Raw genomic sequence first — 19783 nt, 5'->3', positions numbered from 1 at the left:
GCTATATAAGTGTAAGCAATTATTATTATTATACACAATGATTTGCTCACCTGATACCCATTTATTAGATGTGATTAGATTAGAGATATCATCATCCAGGTGGGGCTGAACATTGGTTGTGGTGGGGTGGGGGGTCCCATTACCTGTAAAGCACTTTGAGTGGAATGTCCAGAAAAGAGCTATGTTATGAAAGTGCAATTATTACTAAAACCAACATAATGGAGTTTAAAAAAATGTAAATGTGCAAAAGTTTACACAAGACAAGAATGACAAAAAAGGATTTAATCAAAAAGGTTTATTTCTTTACACATCTTGGTATATATACATTTTTGTGTCTGTACAAGCTGGGTTGGGTTTACAAAAAAAACAAAAGTTCACCTGTACAAGGGTGACCCTGTAAATATTTCCTTCCCTTTTATCACAATCAGATCCTGTTTAAAGCCTCTTAACTGAAACTGTCTGCTCCCTAAACAAAACAGTTCATTCGCTGTGAGTTCATTCACAGCATTTAGAACCTCAAGCAAACTCATCACACAGTGCAGTCTTAACTGCGTTATATCCTGCTCTCCTATAATCGCCCTCCCAACAGCCCGCAAATCCCACAGCAAAAAAGCTGGTCCTTATCCTGTCTTTCAGACAGATGAATGTCTACATTTAATATTCCAGTCTGCTCTGTTAGAGCACAACGATCTCCAACTGTTGTGCAAAGTTTTTGATCCATACAGTACTGGCAAAAATGGTTCATATCAAAGCTGTTAAAGAAGAAAACTTGTAACAGGGCAGTGACCCAAAATACTGTTTTTCTAATCATACGCTGATCATACTCAGTGGTCAAACCCACAGGTCAACAGCAGAGTTAGACAGCAGCAGCTGCCGGAATACCTGACCAGAGCCTGGAAAGCACTATACTCGAAGCACCTTTGGAAATGTGCCAGAAAGCCTGACAAACCCACTAGGAAAAAAAAGTGTTAGTCTGGAATCTTCGATTATTTTCTATTTCTAATCATTTTCCTACGTCTACTTCGCCCATCCCTTGTGAATTGGCTTTATGCTACAATCTTTCCAAGATCTGAGCACAATGACCACTCAGGACACTGTGGCTCTGACACTGCACGCTCCCTGAGCCTCACAGGAGCTCTAGTGCTGGAGGCCCCACTGATGTCACGGTGCCTCTGCAGGTGCCTGGCTGGTCTGCTGCTGCACCGACCCCTGGGAGTGGGATGAAATCCCAGGACGTCCCAGAGGAGCTGAGCCAGTTATCCATGTGCATCCTGGGAGTCCTGGTCACAGCTGAGCCAGCTGAAACCAGAAACATCTGGGCCATCAAGCCCTTTTGTGATGAAAAAATTTGGAAACAAAAAAGCTTTAATTCTCTCTACTGTCTTAAAAGTAATTTGGAATATCCAAACCAATGCACTTCATTACTTTAATTCATAAATGATGGCCATGCCTTATGCCCCTTGCATCAGCTTGAGCTCTCGCGGTACAGCTCTCAGTGGCAAACTGCAGATCATGATCAGGCAATTTCTGGGTAATCTTGCAATGAGCTTAATATTACGGGTAAAAAAATAAATAAATCACATTGCACATTCTCAAGAAAGGTACAGAAAATACTCCTGTCATTCAAAATTTGATCCTTTTTTTCCCCGCGAGTAGCGAAATATTTGTAGAACCAAAGACAAAATCCGTCTCCAAGCAGCCCGTCACGCTTGAAGCGAACTCTTTTTTTCAAGTTACATGCCGGCGACTCCCTGATCAAATATAATCAACGAGCCAAAAAGGACACAGCCTTACACAGCCCGGAAAAACCCCCAACAAGACTTCTGCCGGTAAGCCTGCCGCCAGGAGTGAAAGAAACCAGCCGGTTGATCGCGGCGATGAGGCTGGGGGGCGAGGGGAGCCCTCTCCGGGCTCAGAAGGTGCTCTGCAGGAGGCAGTGGCAGCCGCAGCCCGTCGGGCACACCTCCTGGGTGCGGAACCACTCCATCATGTGGCTGGTGTGCCCGCCGTGGCCGCAGCTCAGGCAGAAGTTGGAGGAGCCGCGGACAGCCACGTGGCAGATGGCGCACTGGAAGGTGAGGCGCTTGCACACGGCGCACTGCGTCCCCCTCACCTCGCTGCGGCAGTGGCAGCAGTACACCCCGAACTCTGGGGGCACAGAGACAGACAGACAGAGTCACACCTGACCGAGCCGCTCACACACCCCAGCGCCGGGGTGAGCGCCAGGACGCAGACACCCGAACAGGCGGGCAGGTTCCAGCCCCGCGCCGGCCTTCCTACACACCTCCAACAGCCATTCTCATGTGAGCAAGGAGGCCCCTGTGAATTCACTGCCTGGGGAGCTCCTGCGCACAGCTCGCCTGTTCTGCCCTTCATGGAATCTCAGTGCTACAGTTTCTGAACGTGTTATTTACATTCTTTCACCATCACAGTTTGAAAATATACACCTGTCAGGGAACAGTCCTATTTCTCCTCCCATCCCAATCTACGCCAGGGTATATAAAGCAATGCAGTCCTCAGCCCTGGGCAGCACCAGTGCAGAGTGGTTAGTCACTCAGCCTCCCAACTCCCCACTCTACCCCCCTCTGCTCTTTCAAAGTAACTGAGAGGGTAAACAGGAGGCACTGCTTCACCCAGAGGCAGTACTAAACAAGCTACCAAGCCGTGTTGTTGATGGCAACATGTTGGCTTCTTTTAAGAAACGGCTATAAGACACCCTTGGGTCGAGAGCAGTTGGGCCAATAGCTACCCAACGGGCTAGATGGACCACAAGTCCCCCTCTGGGTTAACTCAGCTCTCATGTTCTGAAGTGACAGCAGATCAGTGGCTCACCAATCCCCTTGTGTGGCTCTGGGGGACAGGAGGTGAACTTGAGGACCTCTGCGCGCTTCTCCCGGAGACCCCAGCGGTACAAGATCTCCCCGTAGCACTTCTTAAAGTCATCAAACTGCAGGACGTTGGCTGGGTCCAGGAGCCTGGAAGCAGAGGGACAGACAGAGCGGCTCCAGACCGATACGGGCAAAGCGAAGCGCGGAACGGGATTCTACAGACGCCTCTGCGCGACCCGCTCCGCTGTCAGTCAGAACAAGAAGCCCCAGCTCCCCTCAAGTCCGGACACCAATCACTCAGGTTTCAGTACCACACATGCGCTCAGTTACCGTTTGTTCTTGTCATGTTGGTCCCTCTCCCGTTCTCGGGGATCTGTGTACCCCTGGTTTCCATAGCGAAAGTCATCAGGGGAGGACTCCCCCCAGGGGGCGGTATGCTCGGAGTCTCTGCCTACTGCAAGACAGACCAGCAGGAGAAGGTCAGACAAGGAGCCCAGCACTCAAAGCTGTTCTGCAAGCTGACAATCTCCTCAAGCTCCATGGCCTGCAGCAGCTGATAATCACTATATATTACAGATAATGACCAATCAATGGCACATCTGTTCATGCAAATGTAAAACAGCCCTTTTGTACTTAACGAAGAGAAAAAGGAAGTGACGCTAAACAGCACAAAAATACAATCCACATCTCCTGCAGATTTTTTCCCCACTTTCTTTTAAAAAATAGTTCCATTAACCAAAGAAGCCAATTGTTAATGATCACCTGACTGACTGCGACATGCAGTCGGAGATGTAGAGTCGCCTTGTAACTAGCACTTACCACAGACCACAACACTCAGAATGTAAAAAAGATGCACATAATACAATATAAGCTGCTTTGGACAAAAGCATCCAGCAATCATTCTTACTGATTATTAATAAAATGCTGCCACTTTCACAATTGCTTTTGTTTAAATCCAACCAATAGGATCCAAAGACAATTAAGTCCACATACAACAGAGAGCTCAGAGGAATCATCATGTGGCCATGAGAGTGATGCCGGTTCAAGTGACCTTTACTGCTGCAGTGTTTCCTGTATTCACAGGCCTTTCAGACCAGGATGGGAGCTGTGAATCTCTCTGGAAGTGGTTGGGCTCACTCATGCCAGCATGACTGTGGCTCATACTTTCATGAGTCAACAGTGAACACTTACTGGAAGATATCATTTGCATAACAGATTTTAGCCACCCCTCAGATTAGTTTAGCACTGCTGCTGGGACCAGCAGCATGGAGCCCGGCTGTGGTTTCGAGAGGCCCCTGTCTTACCGATGTTGATGCCAGAGTCTGAGGTGCTGGAGCAGGAGCCAGAGGAGGTGTAGCTGGGCTGATGGGAGAGGTGGAAGACAGTGACATCGTTAAGGCAGCAGTGTGAGACAACATGAACAAATGCTAACGATTCCCACTTGAGAAAGTTAGCATGAGGACATGCATGACTGCAAAGGGAAGGGGAACAAGTAGGAGAAACAATCAGGTAATATGCAATGTCCCACTCCTCCCAGATTCCTTGTTGGTTAAAGTGTTGTAGCAGTTTATGGTGTGAGGACACACACGGGGCTGAGCTATGGTTTGGGAAGTTAAGTTTACTGAAGATAAACTGGCCAGCTAATTTACTTGCTATCGACTGGGCAGTTAGTCCACAGGATTTTAGTACCTCACATGACCACGTTCAGATTGTAATGGTGAAAATGAAGTGTCTCTTGTCACATTGAGGTGCAGGATGAGGGAGATCGGGGTGTCTCTTGTGTAGGATGAGGGAGATCGGGGTGTCTCTTGTCACATTGAGGTGCAGGATGAGGGAGATCGGGGTGTCTCTTGTCACATTGAGGTGCAGGATGAGGGAGATCGGGCTGTCTCTTGTCACATTGAGGATCAGGATGAGGGAGATCGGGGTGTCTCTTGTCACATTGAGGAGCAGGATGAGGGAGATCGGGGTGTCTCTTGTGACACTGAGGAGCAGGACGAGGGAGATCGGGGTGTCTCTTGTCACATTGAGGATCAGGATGAGGTAGATCGGGGAGTCTCTTGTCACATTGAGGAGCAGGATGAGGGAGATCGGGGTGTCTCTTGTGACACTGAGGAGCAGGACGAGGGAGATCGGGGTGTCTCTTGTGTAGGACGAGGGAGATCGGGGTGTCTCTCGTGACACTGAGGAGCAGGACGAGGGAGATCGGGGTGTCTCTTGTGCAGGATGAAGGAGATCGGGGCGAAGGAGTGGGAGGAGGGAGAAACTGGCCGTGGGTAAAGCCAGGTGTGTACAGCACACTTACAAAGCGGGAGTGATGGGGCGTGAAGATGAAGGAGCGGTAAGGCAGGTGTCCAAAGAGAGTGTAGTAGTCCTGAGGGCTGCACTGCGCCTCAAACACACTGCACAGCATGGCTAGCGTCTGGATATCGTGCATCTTACTGTAGTGAGCCAGCCTGGGGACAAACACATTTTTACCATCAGAAAAATACAGTGCCCAAGAAGTTCACAAGTGGAAATGACAGCCGAACACCTGCACAGAGCTGGTGCATAATTTTTATATACTATAATATATATAATTCTATAACATACAGTATATACATTTTGTCACTATAGATTTGCTAATGTTTTTAAAGAACAAAGAATTTCCATTACTTATCCAAATCCTGAAGGAAAAGCACCTTGAACATACTAGTCTGATACTAGTTTTCATGCAAATTAAAACCAGAGAATTTAATAAACTCTCCCAATCCTATTCACCAGGGAGCATGGTCCTGCAAAGCTCCAGTTCAGTTGGAGCCCTACTGTCACCAATTTGTACAGTAATTTTTGTTTTTTAAGGAGACACTGTCCCTGTGCTGTGAAAACGTCTGTTCCACGTTCTCTAGAATGCTTGAGAAAGCGATGATTTACTGGTTTTCCTATAAAACCCCATGGGTGGAGGCTCCCCAGTACCAGGAGTGGAGATCCCCAATATTCCCTCATACACACTCACAGTGTCTCCAGCAGGTGGCGCCCAAAGGGGTGTCGAGCCCAGGGAGTGCCCGCATCCGGGTCCGCGTTGGGACTGAGCTCGCAGCCAGTGGCCGCTGCAGCCAGGGCCCACACCTGCAGAGGGCGGACGAACCACAGGCAGGGTGAGAGTGCGATGGCGCCACTGCCCCAGGAACACACGCTGCAATTATAATTCCTTACACCTATACAGCGCTTTACAGGTCATGGGCAATCCCACTACCACCACCAGTGTGCAGCCCCACCTGGATGATGCGATGGCGCCAGAGTGATGGAGTCAGTTCAGAGATGGGGATTATTAGGAGGCCATGATGGGTAAAGGCCAGGGGGAAATTTGGCCAGGACACCGGAGTAACATCCCTACACTTTTCAAGACTGGATATTTAATGACCACAGAGAGTCAGGACCTCAGTTTTACGTCTCATCCGAAGTCCTTTTTACAGTATAGTGTCCCCCTCACTATACTTGTGCATTAGGACCCACTCAGACCGCAGGGAGAGCGCCCCCTGCTGGCCCCACTAACACCTCTTCCAGCAGCAACCTTAGCTTTCCCAGGAGTCTCCCATCCAGGTACTGGCCAGGCTCACCCCTGCTGAGCTCAGGTGGGCTGCCAGCTGTGAGCTGCAGGGTGATATGGCTGCCGTCGGGCTGAGAGACTACCGGCTGCACCGAAGGCACGGGGAATCTGCCCACCTTGGCCAGGTCCCGTCGGCCCACGACCAGAGCGGCTGCTGCGTTCCTCTGACACGTCTCTTGGATGTCGTTCACGTTCAGGCTGAAAGGACAGTCACACCCATTAGAACTGCAGGGCGACAAGGGCGAGGAGAGGAGGGGGGCTGGCAAGGAGACGGTGTGAGACCCTGGGGTGCACCAGCTGTCAGGGGCGACACAGGGTTAAGCACGCGATCAAGATGTGGGAGTTTACAAGTCGGAGAAAGGAGCAATTCGCGGCTTGGTGGACGGCGAAAACTAAGGAAAACCGAAGCAGAGATCTAGGAGACAGAACAGAGAGGCTTGGGGACTGGACTTCCACCTAGAACTGTGGGTCTCGACGACAGTGGAGCAGAGACGCGCGATATAAAGGAAGGGAGCGCGTCCTCACATGTACATCTCTCCCAGGGCCTTGTGCACGGGCAGCAGGCACGAGATCTCCTGGATGATGACTTTGCCTGCCAGCTTGATCTGGCGGTTCGCGGTGTCCGTTCCCTCACGTTTCCCCTTCCAGCGCCGGGATTTCTAACACACACACAGAGGAGACAGACAGAGAAGGAAAAATCAGCCTTTTCAATGTGTCTGGTGTCAGCGCTGCCCTTCTCTGGACACATGTCCTGCACAGATGCAATCAGAATTAAGAGGAAAACAAGAAACACAGGAGCTGGAATCAGAAATATAGTCCATCCCAAGTACAAACTGGATAATTTCATTCAGAAATTATTTTTTTCTATTAGAAACAGCAATCCTGCCCTGAGAACAGATTAGCTCAGTTTCTATAATTATAGAGACAGTTTGCCTTCATAAGTAAAATACAACTAAGTTATTTGGAACTAAAATTACTTATGCAAGCTCAATGTCAAATTCACATAAATTGTATCTACACGAAACTTCAATAGACAATTTTTTCTGTAAGAGGTCTTGATCTGGAAGATCTTCTCCAATAAGAGCTACTCTAAATGCAGTGCTGCAAAGCACAGGTAGGAATTAAGACAGACAGACAGGGACATGGGAGTTAGCAACACAAAGAAGGTAAAGCACAAAACCCTAGTTATTGACATCTTGTGTGACAACTTTCTTGTACAAAATCTGATCTACACGTCACAGTAGTGAAGCCATGTTTTTTCCTATGTTACAGTATGTAACAGTGTAGCAAGGAAACAGAGGATCAAATTAGCTGAAGACACTGTTCAAGTGTATTTCTCACCGTTGTGTTGTGCAAAAGGGAAAAATGCACTGTTATGATTTCTTTGATGCAGGACAGCACAACACTATTTGTCGTATGGAATGCTCTTGCAGAATGCTACCCTTTCTTTTCAAAATACAGCAGCAAAAAGCATTTGTCAGGAAATTATGGGATTACGCAGAATGTAAAAGCACAACAGCAGTGACCAAACAAAGAGACCTCACAAACAGCAATTCCAGAGCACCTGTGATAGGTGTTATCTTACAAAGCCAGGCGAGGCCCTGTGCGCGGCGGTCTGGGGTGCAGGGGAGAAATGAGGGAGAACAGAATCAGTACCGGGCAGTCGAGAATGAACTGAATGGACCAGCGGCGAGAGCCAGAGTATGGAGGCTTCTGAATGGGGACAGACCACAGCAACGTACAGGCAGGCCAAATCACCAGAAACACAAATAAAAAAAGCCATTAACAACACAAGCATATGATGACAGCACAGAAGCAAAGCAAGCCTTACAAAGCAAGAACCCCTGTCAGGTCACTAGATTCCAACAGGAAACGTCTCCCATTTTTCCACAGTTCCCAGACATGAGGAATTCACATTCAATCAGACCACGTCTCTCAGGTTAATTCTTCTTGGAACGAACACTCATGGGTAAAGACAGCAAACTCTTTAGAGCCCCTGCCACCAGAACCCAGTTTCTAAACCGCGACAGCTCTTTGCAGAAGCAATGCAAGGTTCCTGACCGTCGGCACACCCCAGTAAGACCCCTGTCCGGCCCCCTCCAGCCACGGGCGCCCGTCCTACCCGCTCCTTGTAGTAGAAGGAGCTGATGGAGACTTGCTCCTTCTCGCTGCGCGTGGGGCTGCCGCTGTACAGGCGCAGAGCACTCTGGGTCTCGCTGCGCATCTTCATGGGGGTCACCACCCCGCTGTGATAGGCTGAGAGCGCCGACAGGGACCTGGGGGAGAAAGAGATCCCTCATGTACAGCCCCCTCACAAGCTTGCATGTACACACAGCCTGCCATGCACTCCGCGTTCCTATCCTGAAGCAACCGATTTAGTTTTTAAAATGGTGGAATTAAGACCGTTGTTCACCTTATGCAGTCACGCATCTACACCGCAGGTAGTAGGTAGTTTGGTGCAAATTAACAAGGATAATGAGATCTGGATCAATACAGATGCCAAGTGGAAAATATCAATCTCTCAGAAGATTTACAAAAGTTCTCTCTCGAGGTCCTTATAAATCTGAGTTAAAAGAGATTACAACCGAGACTAAGCTCTCCGACAGCCTGTTCTTCGTCAGTTCTAGGGCATGCTTAAATTGCACGAGACTCTGCAATCTGCTGCAATGCAAATCCATTTTTAATTATGCTGCACAGAACAGCGACGGTTAAGGCCCTTTCCACTACCAAAAAAGATTCTGGATCACAAAGCCAGGTGACATAGTTCTGGATGCCACGTTCCCGAACACAGCAGCAGAGGGGAATCACTGTCTCCAACCCTAGCACAGCTCACCTGGGTGTGGGTTCAGTGGGCGACACAGAGGAGTGCATGGTAATGGGCCTTGTGAAATACACCAGGCAACCTGCGCAGAATAAAAAAGTGTGGTCAAGGTTTTTAACAGGCTCTTTTCTAACTGAACCAAAAGGGCGCCTACATTCGACTGCTGCACCCTAGATTTATTACAAACCGCTTCACTCAGCAGTTCCAATAGCTTCTAAGCCAAGGTAGCCAGCAGCAGGTCCAGACGATCACACTCAGGATCGTGCAGTTGAAAAACCGCTCTGCGCAAGAGAACAGAGCAGGACTAACAGTTCAGTAAAAGAAGCCCGTTTAAGGAAAGCTCTCTGCTCACCTGCCCCACAGAACCGCGCCCCAGAGGTGCGTGGGAAGGGAATGTTGGCGTCCTGGTAAGAGCCGTAGGTGTTGGTAACGCGGGGGAAAGTGGGAAGGGTGGGATTCACGGAGTTAGACAGGACATAGTGATTCCCGGAGCTGCTCTCCTCTTGAGTCTAGATACCAGGGAAAAAAAGGCAGAGAAACAAATGGAGGATAAAACGTTCAGGTCTAATCAAAGTTTTCTTCAGACGTATGTAAAAATCATCTCATCTCAAAACTGAGCTAATTATGTATACACCAGTACAGCTTCTAAAGTGAGGAGTCCAAATGAGGTCAGAGGAACACTTAACCACCCAACCTTCCTGTTTGAGAAAACAGAGGCCTCTGAGGGGTGCACAGGTCCAAATGTAGAACTTCAAAACTATAACAATAAGCAGCAGAAGCAAAATGTTTCAGGCAACTGTTACAAGCTTAACTGGCGTAAATAAACTACACAATATGTAAATAAAAGATTTAACTACAGAAACACATTGCTGCCATCAACAAATTTTAACCTATTATGTTGTAATTAATTAAGAAAATAATCTTGTAATTATGACATAGCAAATTCTCTCTGAATTATAAGATACTTTATTATTTTTTTTCCCCAACATGCTCTTCCACGTTTAACAAACACAGCAACTAAGAAAAAAACACTTTCCTTTTCTTGAGGGAGCCTAGACAAACTCTGGAGAAAATATCTTTGCAGCTTAACAGCGTTCATTCTTTGTGCACTACTGAGAGGAAGGGTCGACGCTCACTGCGCTAGAGGAATGATTCTGAGTGGCCTGGGGAAATGCCCATGAGAGGGCCTCACCACGCAAGACTCCAAGCAGGACACCAGCTGCCTGACGCACGGCTCCAGGCAGTTCTGATTCCTCTTCACCTTCTGCAGGGAAGTGTCTGTCAGGATCTGAAATGGCAGCAGGCGCGTGCAGATAAGAGCTCACAGCCGTCTCGGATTAGACTAGAGGCATGACCTGGCTGCCGAGAGCAGAATGGGCTGGGTACAAATAAAGTGATCAAGACAAGAAAATGAGTTTCATTTACATTTCATAGCCAGCAGTGATTGAATCAGGCCTTTTTCACTATACCAACACTTCAAGGAATGATGTTAACAGACAGCACATGTTTTTCCCCCCCATTTGCTATTGGTACCGCAATATTTCTCCATTTCTCCTGTATTGTGTGCCTTGTCACAGGAAGCACTAGCACAAGCTGTTCACCCTGGGCACTGTTTCTACCCCTCCTGCCGTTAACGGCGCTGAATACCATATACTGCTCTGTGCTTCTGATATACAGTGTCTTCCAGCTCCCCAAGAAAGAAAAGACCAAAAAACATGACGTAACAGAAAGATTCGTGCATTCAAGAGCGAGTTGTTTTACAGCTGCCCGACACTGAGGACAGAGAACGAGCCGTCTCAGTGGCGGTATGGGCTCCTAACAAGCCTGGCTGTACCTCCCTGCAGCAGGGGGGCGAGGAACGGCTTACCTTCTGGATTCTGGTCTTCATGGAGGACGGGATGGTGGTGGGGCTGACGAACTGAAACGAGGGGGCGGCGTTGTTGGGGTACTGCGCCGGGAACTTCACCACCACACGCACCTGGTGGCTGCCGCAGTGAGCCGACACGCAGCAGCTCCGGTTCACGGCGTCCATCTGCACAGGCAGCCCCCCCCCCCAACACACTGCATTAACACTGCGAGCCCCAGCCCTCCTGCACGCTGCAGACATTTTTCTTTCAGCCACAATGCTTAAAGGGCACAGAATGAAACTCCTGAAACACTATAAAGTACTGGAAGCAAAACCGGCACGAAAGCCCAGTGACAACCAGTCATCGTGCCGTGCAGGGAGGGGGGGGGGGCTGGTGTGGCACACAGAGCAGCGCAAACATGCGAATATCCAGCCTTTCAGGTACTGGCCTGTGGCCGACCTTCTCAGTCACACATCATGAAATCAACAGTAGGAAAGAAGCTTTACGGACACTCAAGGTGCTTAAATAAAAAGCAAACAAACCGCCTGTGTAAATGAGGCCCTCGGCTCTCACTCACCTCCACGTTGACGTTGCGGATCTGCAGGTTGACCAGCGAGAACTCCTGCTGCAGCGTCTGGGGCAGGCCCAGCTGGTCCTGCTTACCAGCACCGGCAGGTGTGACACTGGACTGGAGGCCGTCCGGCTGGTCTGGGAACACAGTGTAAGAACCCAGAACCCAGGAGGCTGTCTACATGTCTTTAAGCTTAAGGCTGTGCACAAGGGACACACTTGTTCAGTTAAACCTTAACTGGACAAATTAATCTATTCTTCCACACTTGGAGTTCTTGTATATTAAGGAGTATCATAAAATCTGGTGGAAATGGACGCAGAGAACCAGAGTTGGGAACCCCTGGTGTCAAACATCACTGCCTCAAGTCTACAGGAGCTGTGTGAATTATTCACAGTAATATAATATAAACCTGACACTTAAGTAGCTGTTTCTGCACTAATTGCATCTATGACATAAAAACCTGGATGACTCAAAATTTCCTTGTGAACTGTGACAAGATTGAAGCCATGATTCTCTGCATCTCCCATTAACTACAGTATGTAAAGCCAATGCAGTAACTATCTCTGGATGGCACTGTGCTTGAATATCAGTCTAAATTGAAGAATCTGGAGAGGATGTTTGATCCAGGCGTGATGTTCGACCACACGTCCAAAATACTGTGAAACATCATTCAGCCATCTCAGAAATATTGCCAGACTATGTCCTATGTTGTCTCTAAAAAAGTGGTAAACTAATTATTTTCTCTAGAAGATTATTAGATTACTGCAACTCCCTACTTGATGGGGTATCTAAATCCGCACTGAACAAATTTCAGGATGTCCAGAATTTGGCAGCCAGAATCCTGACCAGGTCATGTAGAAGCAATCAATCATATTACTCCTGTCCTAGAGGCCTTGCACTGACTGAGGCTGTGCTTCCTCACCTTCCTCATCTTCAGTGGTGTGGCCGGAGGTGTGCTGGGGCTCAGAGTCTTGTGGGTGAAGGGCCTTGTCCGATTCTGGAAGCAGCGTCATGCCCTCCATCAGCTCCTCCACCCCCTCCGTGATGTCATTTACACAGAGCTGCAGGACACACAGATTGACGCCCAACCGGGGTAAAAAGCCAACCCTAATATCACACGTTAAAGAAAACCTGGCTTGTTGTCCTTCAGGAGAAACCGATTCGAAAATCAGTCATCCTTCATAAAGAAGGCAGGAATATTAAAAATGTAGTATTAAAAAACATATTTAAGAAATATTTGACTTTAGACATAGTTGTAATTATTCTCATATCCAGATGTATGGCATTTATTTGAGGCATTGCAATACTTTCTATACTAAAAGATTGTTAAAACTAAAAATTATCATAAGTTAGCTCTTTGCTATGTATATGTACAAATCAAATAAGGCCTAATTCAGAAAGAATTGCTAAACATCTAAAGAGAAGTAGTATCCTGTCAGGAGCATGAACTAACCATTAGTAAGCTTGCATTCACCAGAATGAGTGCCCACGGTACACGTGTCATTAGCACGGCTACAAGCAAATAAATAAAAAAAACATGTAACTTAAGAACATGTCTATACCAGAAACTGTGTGCACTTACACTTCAGCTTTTCAGACACTTATTTTTTGTGGTTTGTGAATAGGGGATTTTGTTATGCACCCAATCTGTGGCGTGCACACTTCTAACAGCATTTTGTAATCAGGCCATAAATTATATTTATTCTGTCAATACTGAACTTGACATCTACAGATTGCAGAAGCACAGAGTTGCTATTAATACCATTTTAAAAACTGAAAGACTTGGCTAAGTCATTCCAAGATATTACCCTCTGAAGCTGTGGATCTACACGCCATATTCTCAGAGTCTGATCCCTGGACCAGGTCACGAGCTGATAGTCCTTGGAGCCTGGAGAACAGACAGGAGCAGCAGTTAACACCTCCACAAGGCCAGTACCTCCAGTGAGAGGGTCCTCCTCCTGTGATGCTTTCACCCTTGCACTTCCATCATGACAGCATGACCTTGCACCAGCCTCTGGTCTACTCCAGCTGATAACAGGGGCCGCAGACTTGGAAAATCGTACTAATATTTACAACATGTTTTTCTCAAAGTAACACTTGACAAACCAACTCCTGAAGTGTAGTCAGTTTCTGAGTGGGTTTCAGAGCCACTGTGTTGCAGAAATATAGCCCTGCTGTAACAAACCCACAACTGCACCTCAAGATACTAAATAACAATTATTCAAATACAGTTTATAAGTAACAATCAATACCAACCCTTATATTATTGCCTGTCTGCTATTCTGTTCTTTTTAAGAAAACCTTGGCTACACACAGGTTCTCACATATTAAGGTGTTATTCTCGGTTAGGATTTAACAGCGATACGCTATGATTTTTGGTAAATCCTGTATTGATTGTCATAATGTCTCTACCGCTGCAGTATTAAAAAAAATAAGTTGTTAGAACGGGTCCCATGTTTAGTGAATGACCCCAGCTAGTACCCTCAAGAAATAATGTAAAGAAATGGAGACTGAGTCCAAAACATGAGATACTTGTTTTGGATTAAATAAAAAAGTGACGTTTAAGATCTGGTGCTGAGCAGAGCTGGAGGTCATGCCAGTATGTACTTCAAACTGCTGTAACTCATATTGTCAGCCAGAAATGAGCAGATCAAGACACTTTAATGTCGGCCACTGTGGCGACAGCAAGAAGGCCCTGGGGCCAGGCCTGCGCCGCGGGACCCACCCTCCTTCTGCCGGCGCCACTGGAACTCCAGGACGACGTCGTCGTGGCCCACGAAGGCGTGCACGGGGGCGTTGAGGTCCAGGGCGCTCCAGAGCAGCAGGCTGTTCTCCCGGCGCAGCTGCGGCACCATCACCGTCACCAGCCCGCTGGAGAAGGGCTGGGGAGAGAGCGAGAGGGACGCCGCGCTCAGACCGCCGCCCACAGCGGCTGCTCCGGGACGCAGAGCTCGACAGACAGCGGCTCTCGAACCCTCTTTCATCACACACACACGCACCATGAATCATAATTCCTTCAGTATGTTTTCAGTCCTGTCCTAAAACAGATGTTGGCTTTTCTTCCCACAGATCTTACAAAGACCTCCTGATCCGTTCCCTTTCGCTGCTCTCATCAGCATCTTCCGAGACAACAGCCAGCCGCGGTTGGCTGTGCTGCCTTACTGGAGACAGGCTCCACACGTCTGACATGGGAGACAGATGCCACACCTACACACTGTGCTTCCTGAGGCGTCACGCCATGTTACCTTTATCAGCAGAAAAAGAACGACACTGCAAGAGGTCCTGCGTTGTACAGCTGGTTCTGGACGTGACAAGAACGCTTCATACGTTTCCACGTCAGCTCAGTTGCACTAAATACACGGTCAACATCCTCAGCATTTACAAGAGCAAATTCAAATAGACAGTTAGAAGAATTAAATATAAATATTCTACAAATAAAAGAGCACAGCAGGAGGAAAGACAGTACCAAGCAGGTGAAAACAGTTCAGGCGAAGAGGGCTCTTGCTCACTCACCGTGTACCTGGCCTTCCACACTGGCACCTGGCAGGACAGGATGTTGAGGTATTTGCGAGGCTGTCTGTAATCCCAGAACTGCAATACCAGACAGAGGGGCAGAGAAGCCACTTTGAGGGCACAAACACACTGTGCAATCAATAAGCAAGTGTTGCGAAATGTAAAAGGCCTACAATCAAGAGTAACAAACAATGAGTCGACACCAGACACCAGTGTTGGATTCTTTAGCTCTGGAAAACGAGCTTCCAGCACTTACTGCTACCATGTAAATTCCACGCCATGTAAAAAAAACTAATATTCATGATGCCATATATTAGATGCATCTAATTTAGACTTGTGAGGAGGTTCTACGGACATTGCTGAATCAAACCTATGCCTGAGCGTGCTCACCCGCACGGAATTGTCCTGGCTGGACGTGGCCAGAATGAACTCGTTGTCAGGATGCCAGTCCAGGCCATGTATCTTCGACAGGTGGGCAGCCACGTACTCCACTGCTGTGCTGGGTTTCTGAGCACAAAGGGAGAGATCCGGAGGCAAAGCCACCGTTTATGAGCAGTTATTGGGGAGACCAGTGGAATGGGTGGATATCGCTCTTCCTTCCTCGTGTGACACTGGAAGCTCACAAGAGTTCAGGGATTCAGTTCTACTAATGCACACATTTGAAGGAAGTGATAGCAAATATGTTCACATGAAATGTGCAAGCAGACGAAGCTAGAACCTTTGCACGGCACTTGCATTATTTTTGGGTGAATGATAAGTTAGCTTTTGAATCAATCATACTCTTGCACCAGTTCCCCGACCCTGATGCGTTTCGAGGTGTAAGTGACTCCAGTGCAGTCTCCTTGGCAGGACTGCGCTGGTCCCCCTACAGTTCACGCCAGATCAGATCAAGCTGGGTCAGCTCACCCTCTTGTCCCAGATGCGGACGTCTCCATCATGACTGGAGGCCAGGAGGTACTGGTTCCGCTTGTTCCACTTCACCTGGGACGCCCCCGCTGGACAGAGAGGGAAGACAGCCACAGAGCCACATGAGAGAGGGACACGGGGGTGGCGGAGACAGCAAGGGTAGGGAAAGCAACAAGAGAGACATAAAGAGTGTGAGACCCTTGGAGAGGTGAAATTACATCACAGTCAGATCTACGAAAACAAATACATACCGACAGCAGAAAGGGCCACTGTTGGTTTTCGAGTGTCTCTGAAAAACATGAAGTAAAGGCATCTTAGGACGCATTTTAATATTTTAAAACCTATCAACATATAGAAGAACACAGAAGGAAGGATATCTGCAAAATTTGATTACTTGCAACTCTAAAACAGATATGTAACTATAAACCGAGACAAATGTCACATATCCACATCTGAAGCAGTTTGCATTATAACCCTTACAACTAAAATAAAAAACAGATCTTTTCGCAAATGTTACTTCACAGCAAAAAGATCACCTCTCACCTGGTGTCCCAGATGTAAATGTAGGTGTCCACAGAGCTGGTCACGAGGAGCTCAGGATCAAACCACGACCAGTCCAGGTCACTGCAAGGCACAAACAACAAGTCGGTCAGACCATTCACCTGGAAAGCAGGAAGAGATAGAGGACTGGGCTTCTGCTGTATTAATACACACCACACTAGCAGATACTAGTGCATTACTCCTGCATGTCCTGCATATTCCACTAGAATCCTTTGAATTATACTTGCCCATGTAACATTGTGAAGTACAAAAGCAGCACAAGACTAAGTTATGATTTCATTATCAATAGTGCAATGAAAAAGCAAATAAGTGGGTCGAATTGGCCACAAAATATAACACATACTCTACTATGTGATGTTCACTGTGAAGAAAGACACAAGATGTGAAGAAGGGGTTAACTGATTCCTTTTTGCATGAGGAAGGGACTTCTAAGCAACAGGCTAGAGCTATGGCAGGAAAGGGGGATAACCTGTAGCCATATCAATACTCACCACGTGATGTTTTATGAAAATATGTATGTATATTGTTGTTCCTGACTTTTTTTTCTTCTGTCTGTACACCAATACTAATAATAAAGACTCTCTCTGTTGATTTCAGCACTGTACCCCAAACCGCCCGCCTGTCACCTGATGACGCGCGTGTGTCCCTGCAGCGAGGTGTGGATCTCCCCAGCGCCGTCGCGCCACTTGTACAGGTCCACCCGCTGGTTACTCTGCAAGTACAAGAAGGCCTCTGGGTCAGACTGGCACTGAACCACTGCAGGGAAACCTGGGCTGTGTTTCTCAGCACTGTCACAGTGAAAATCAACCAGCCCTGTGTTTACTTCCAACACATCGACAGAAGGTAGATCACTGAAAACACAAATTAAGCACAGGCACATAGGCACAACTACTTTGTTCCATCAAACCTTGGCATTTTAAGATAAACTTAAAAGGGTGTTGAATTCTTCCATTATATTCTTAACGTTATTTTAAAATAATTATATAGTTCTATCTCTTTCATTATATAGTTACTATATACCACAGGTTTTAAAACCCGAACTGCTTCAGTGATTTTGATCTGGGGAGCTAGAACATGTTTGGGGAACCAAGGGGGTGCAGATGCAGTAAAGGTTAGAGGCAAACGATCTTGTCTGTCAGAGTTCTCGTCACCACGGGGTTGGCCCCCCCACTCACGACAGTCTCACCGAGGCGGCGAAGAAGTAGGCCCCCGACTCGTGGGGGTTCCACTGCACCGTCCCCACGTCCCACTTGCTCTGGCGCCCAATCTTGCGCGGGGCCTCGGAGGGGGTGTCCAGGTTCACGATGTACAGGAACCGCCGCCTGGAGCACACAGACGGGACACGGTTTACACCTGGAACAGCACACCGAGCAGGAGACGGCTCGGGCACCCGGAGCAGACACACCACTACCTTTTTTATAAAAGGTCTAGATAGCATTTTTCACTTTTCCTTAAATAAAACAGATTACTGAGAAGCTTTAAAACAGTGTCACACCACTCTGAATCTTCAGTGGCCACAGTATCTAGATTTTGTTTCACCTCAGCTCTTACTTGAATAATTGAACTCATGAGGTGTTCAATTTAACCCTTTTCCCAGGGCTTAATTGTTGGTAATGTACAACACACTAAAATGCACCCCTCCACACTATGAAAGGTATACTGCTGAACTGCAAAGCGGAGTCCTGCTGTAATAAAACGCTGCCCACAGGGGCAGTGTGGCTCTCATGGTGCATCATCACTGGCTGCCACTGCTGGAGGTTGATGAGAGAGCTCACCCAGACAGCACAGCATGGCGGCCAAGGCAGTCCACTGACATCGCCGTGGCCTGCAGAGACAGGACGTAAAAGATGTCAAACAATCCATAAGCATCATGTTTTCCTTGTTTTTAAGTAAATTGATAAGCAGCTGGATTTAATGTTCCCACCATTACGATCAGCAAAAGGTTCCAAATTATTGTCATACAATTAACAGAAAATAGGCAAAATGGCGGTAAATTGAGCGATCTGTATTTAATGAATTAATTTAATTAAAGCACTGATTACTTTTTCATTCCATATTCATTCACTCCATGTTTGAGAGGTATTAAAGGTTCATTCCATGTGAAATCAACCTGTTTTGGGTACAACAATCTAAGATTTTCTTGATATTCTACAAATACATTTATGTTGTGGAGTACTGATGTAAGGCACAACTCCCCACTAACACCTCAAAAGTAAAATAGTAAGTTGCTTTGAATAAACTGAATCTTTTAGGTTCAATCTGAGAAACTGGAATGCTATTTTAACACCTATGTCTCGGATACTCTTCGAAATCACAAACTTAACATTCAGCGTTGACTGCAATGTTAACGCAACCATAACTTTACAGTTTTTCACCACCTGTAGATAATTGCTATTAAACATACTTGTACTACAGTACTTTATACGCAAGACAAGAGTATATTTCCTAATGCAACCTTAACGGAGCAGGGATGTGGGAGGTCAGCTAGCCAGCATCGAACTGGGGGTCAAACTGGAGAACAGAGGCAGATCTCACATCTGATCTGCTGACTCAGCGGGGGGAGGGGGGTTGGAATAAAACACACCAAAATGACCACAATTAGCCAACAGTAAGCCACAATTTCCAACTGTCATTCAGTAAAGGGTTCTACAAAAAACACATTATATCATGTTTACTTCAGAGCAAGGATCCTCTATTCCGACTATCGACGTCCGGAATCCATTAGATTTTATGTCCCCTAAAAAGTGAACGCCTCCTAACACAGAGGGAAAAGTTCAGCTTTAAAAACATCGATGTCTTCCGTCTTTGCAGAGTTAAACAACTGACTAAAGAGATAAAGCAAAACTCCTGGTTTCTGCACTGACTGCATACTGACTGAGTGACAACCCTAAGTTACAGAAAACCCTCATTCCTGCGAACGCTCTCGACATGGTCAGTTGTGTCGGGAGTCTAAATCTCCACGACCACGACCAGCGGATCTATCGCTTTCCCGTGATCGAGACCCACAGTACCTGTGAATCTCTAAACTCCACCACCACATTCTCGCTGCTCCAGCGCGCCGCCATCTTGCCTCCCTTCCAGCACCATAACAACAACACCGTGACGTCACACGGCTGCCGGCGCTCCCGGGGGCGTTCCTATATCCCA

General features: G+C 47.3%; 1 protein-coding gene across 1 annotated transcript; it reads right to left on the bottom strand.

Annotated features, from left to right (window-relative positions):
- Nucleotides 1-280: 280 nt before the first annotated feature.
- On the bottom strand, nucleotides 281-19723 carry wdr59 (WD repeat domain 59). The gene is made up of 26 exons (XM_088939292.1): nucleotides 19648-19723; nucleotides 18412-18461; nucleotides 17823-17958; nucleotides 17263-17348; nucleotides 16619-16699; nucleotides 16327-16364; nucleotides 16076-16164; nucleotides 15560-15676; nucleotides 15170-15247; nucleotides 14382-14538; nucleotides 13465-13544; nucleotides 12579-12717; nucleotides 11663-11793; nucleotides 11106-11270; nucleotides 10431-10526; nucleotides 9591-9747; nucleotides 9251-9320; nucleotides 8540-8693; nucleotides 6943-7076; nucleotides 6534-6615; nucleotides 5824-5936; nucleotides 5134-5284; nucleotides 4133-4190; nucleotides 3159-3282; nucleotides 2833-2975; nucleotides 281-2148 (listed from the first exon to the last, which is right to left on the bottom strand). The coding sequence occupies exons 1-26, from the start codon at nucleotides 19699-19701 to the stop codon at nucleotides 1913-1915; spliced, it is 2919 nt and encodes a 972-aa protein (XP_088795418.1). The 5' UTR covers nucleotides 19702-19723; the 3' UTR covers nucleotides 281-1912.
- Nucleotides 19724-19783: the final 60 nt, after the last annotated feature.

This window comes from Atractosteus spatula, chromosome 21, assembly GCF_055471065.1.
Source record: "Atractosteus spatula isolate fAtrSpa1 chromosome 21, fAtrSpa1.hap1, whole genome shotgun sequence".
In the NCBI taxonomy this organism is placed as follows: domain Eukaryota; kingdom Metazoa; phylum Chordata; class Actinopteri; order Semionotiformes; family Lepisosteidae; genus Atractosteus; species Atractosteus spatula.
Note: the sequence above shows the minus strand (reverse complement) of the source record. Positions and strands in the feature narration are given on the sequence as shown.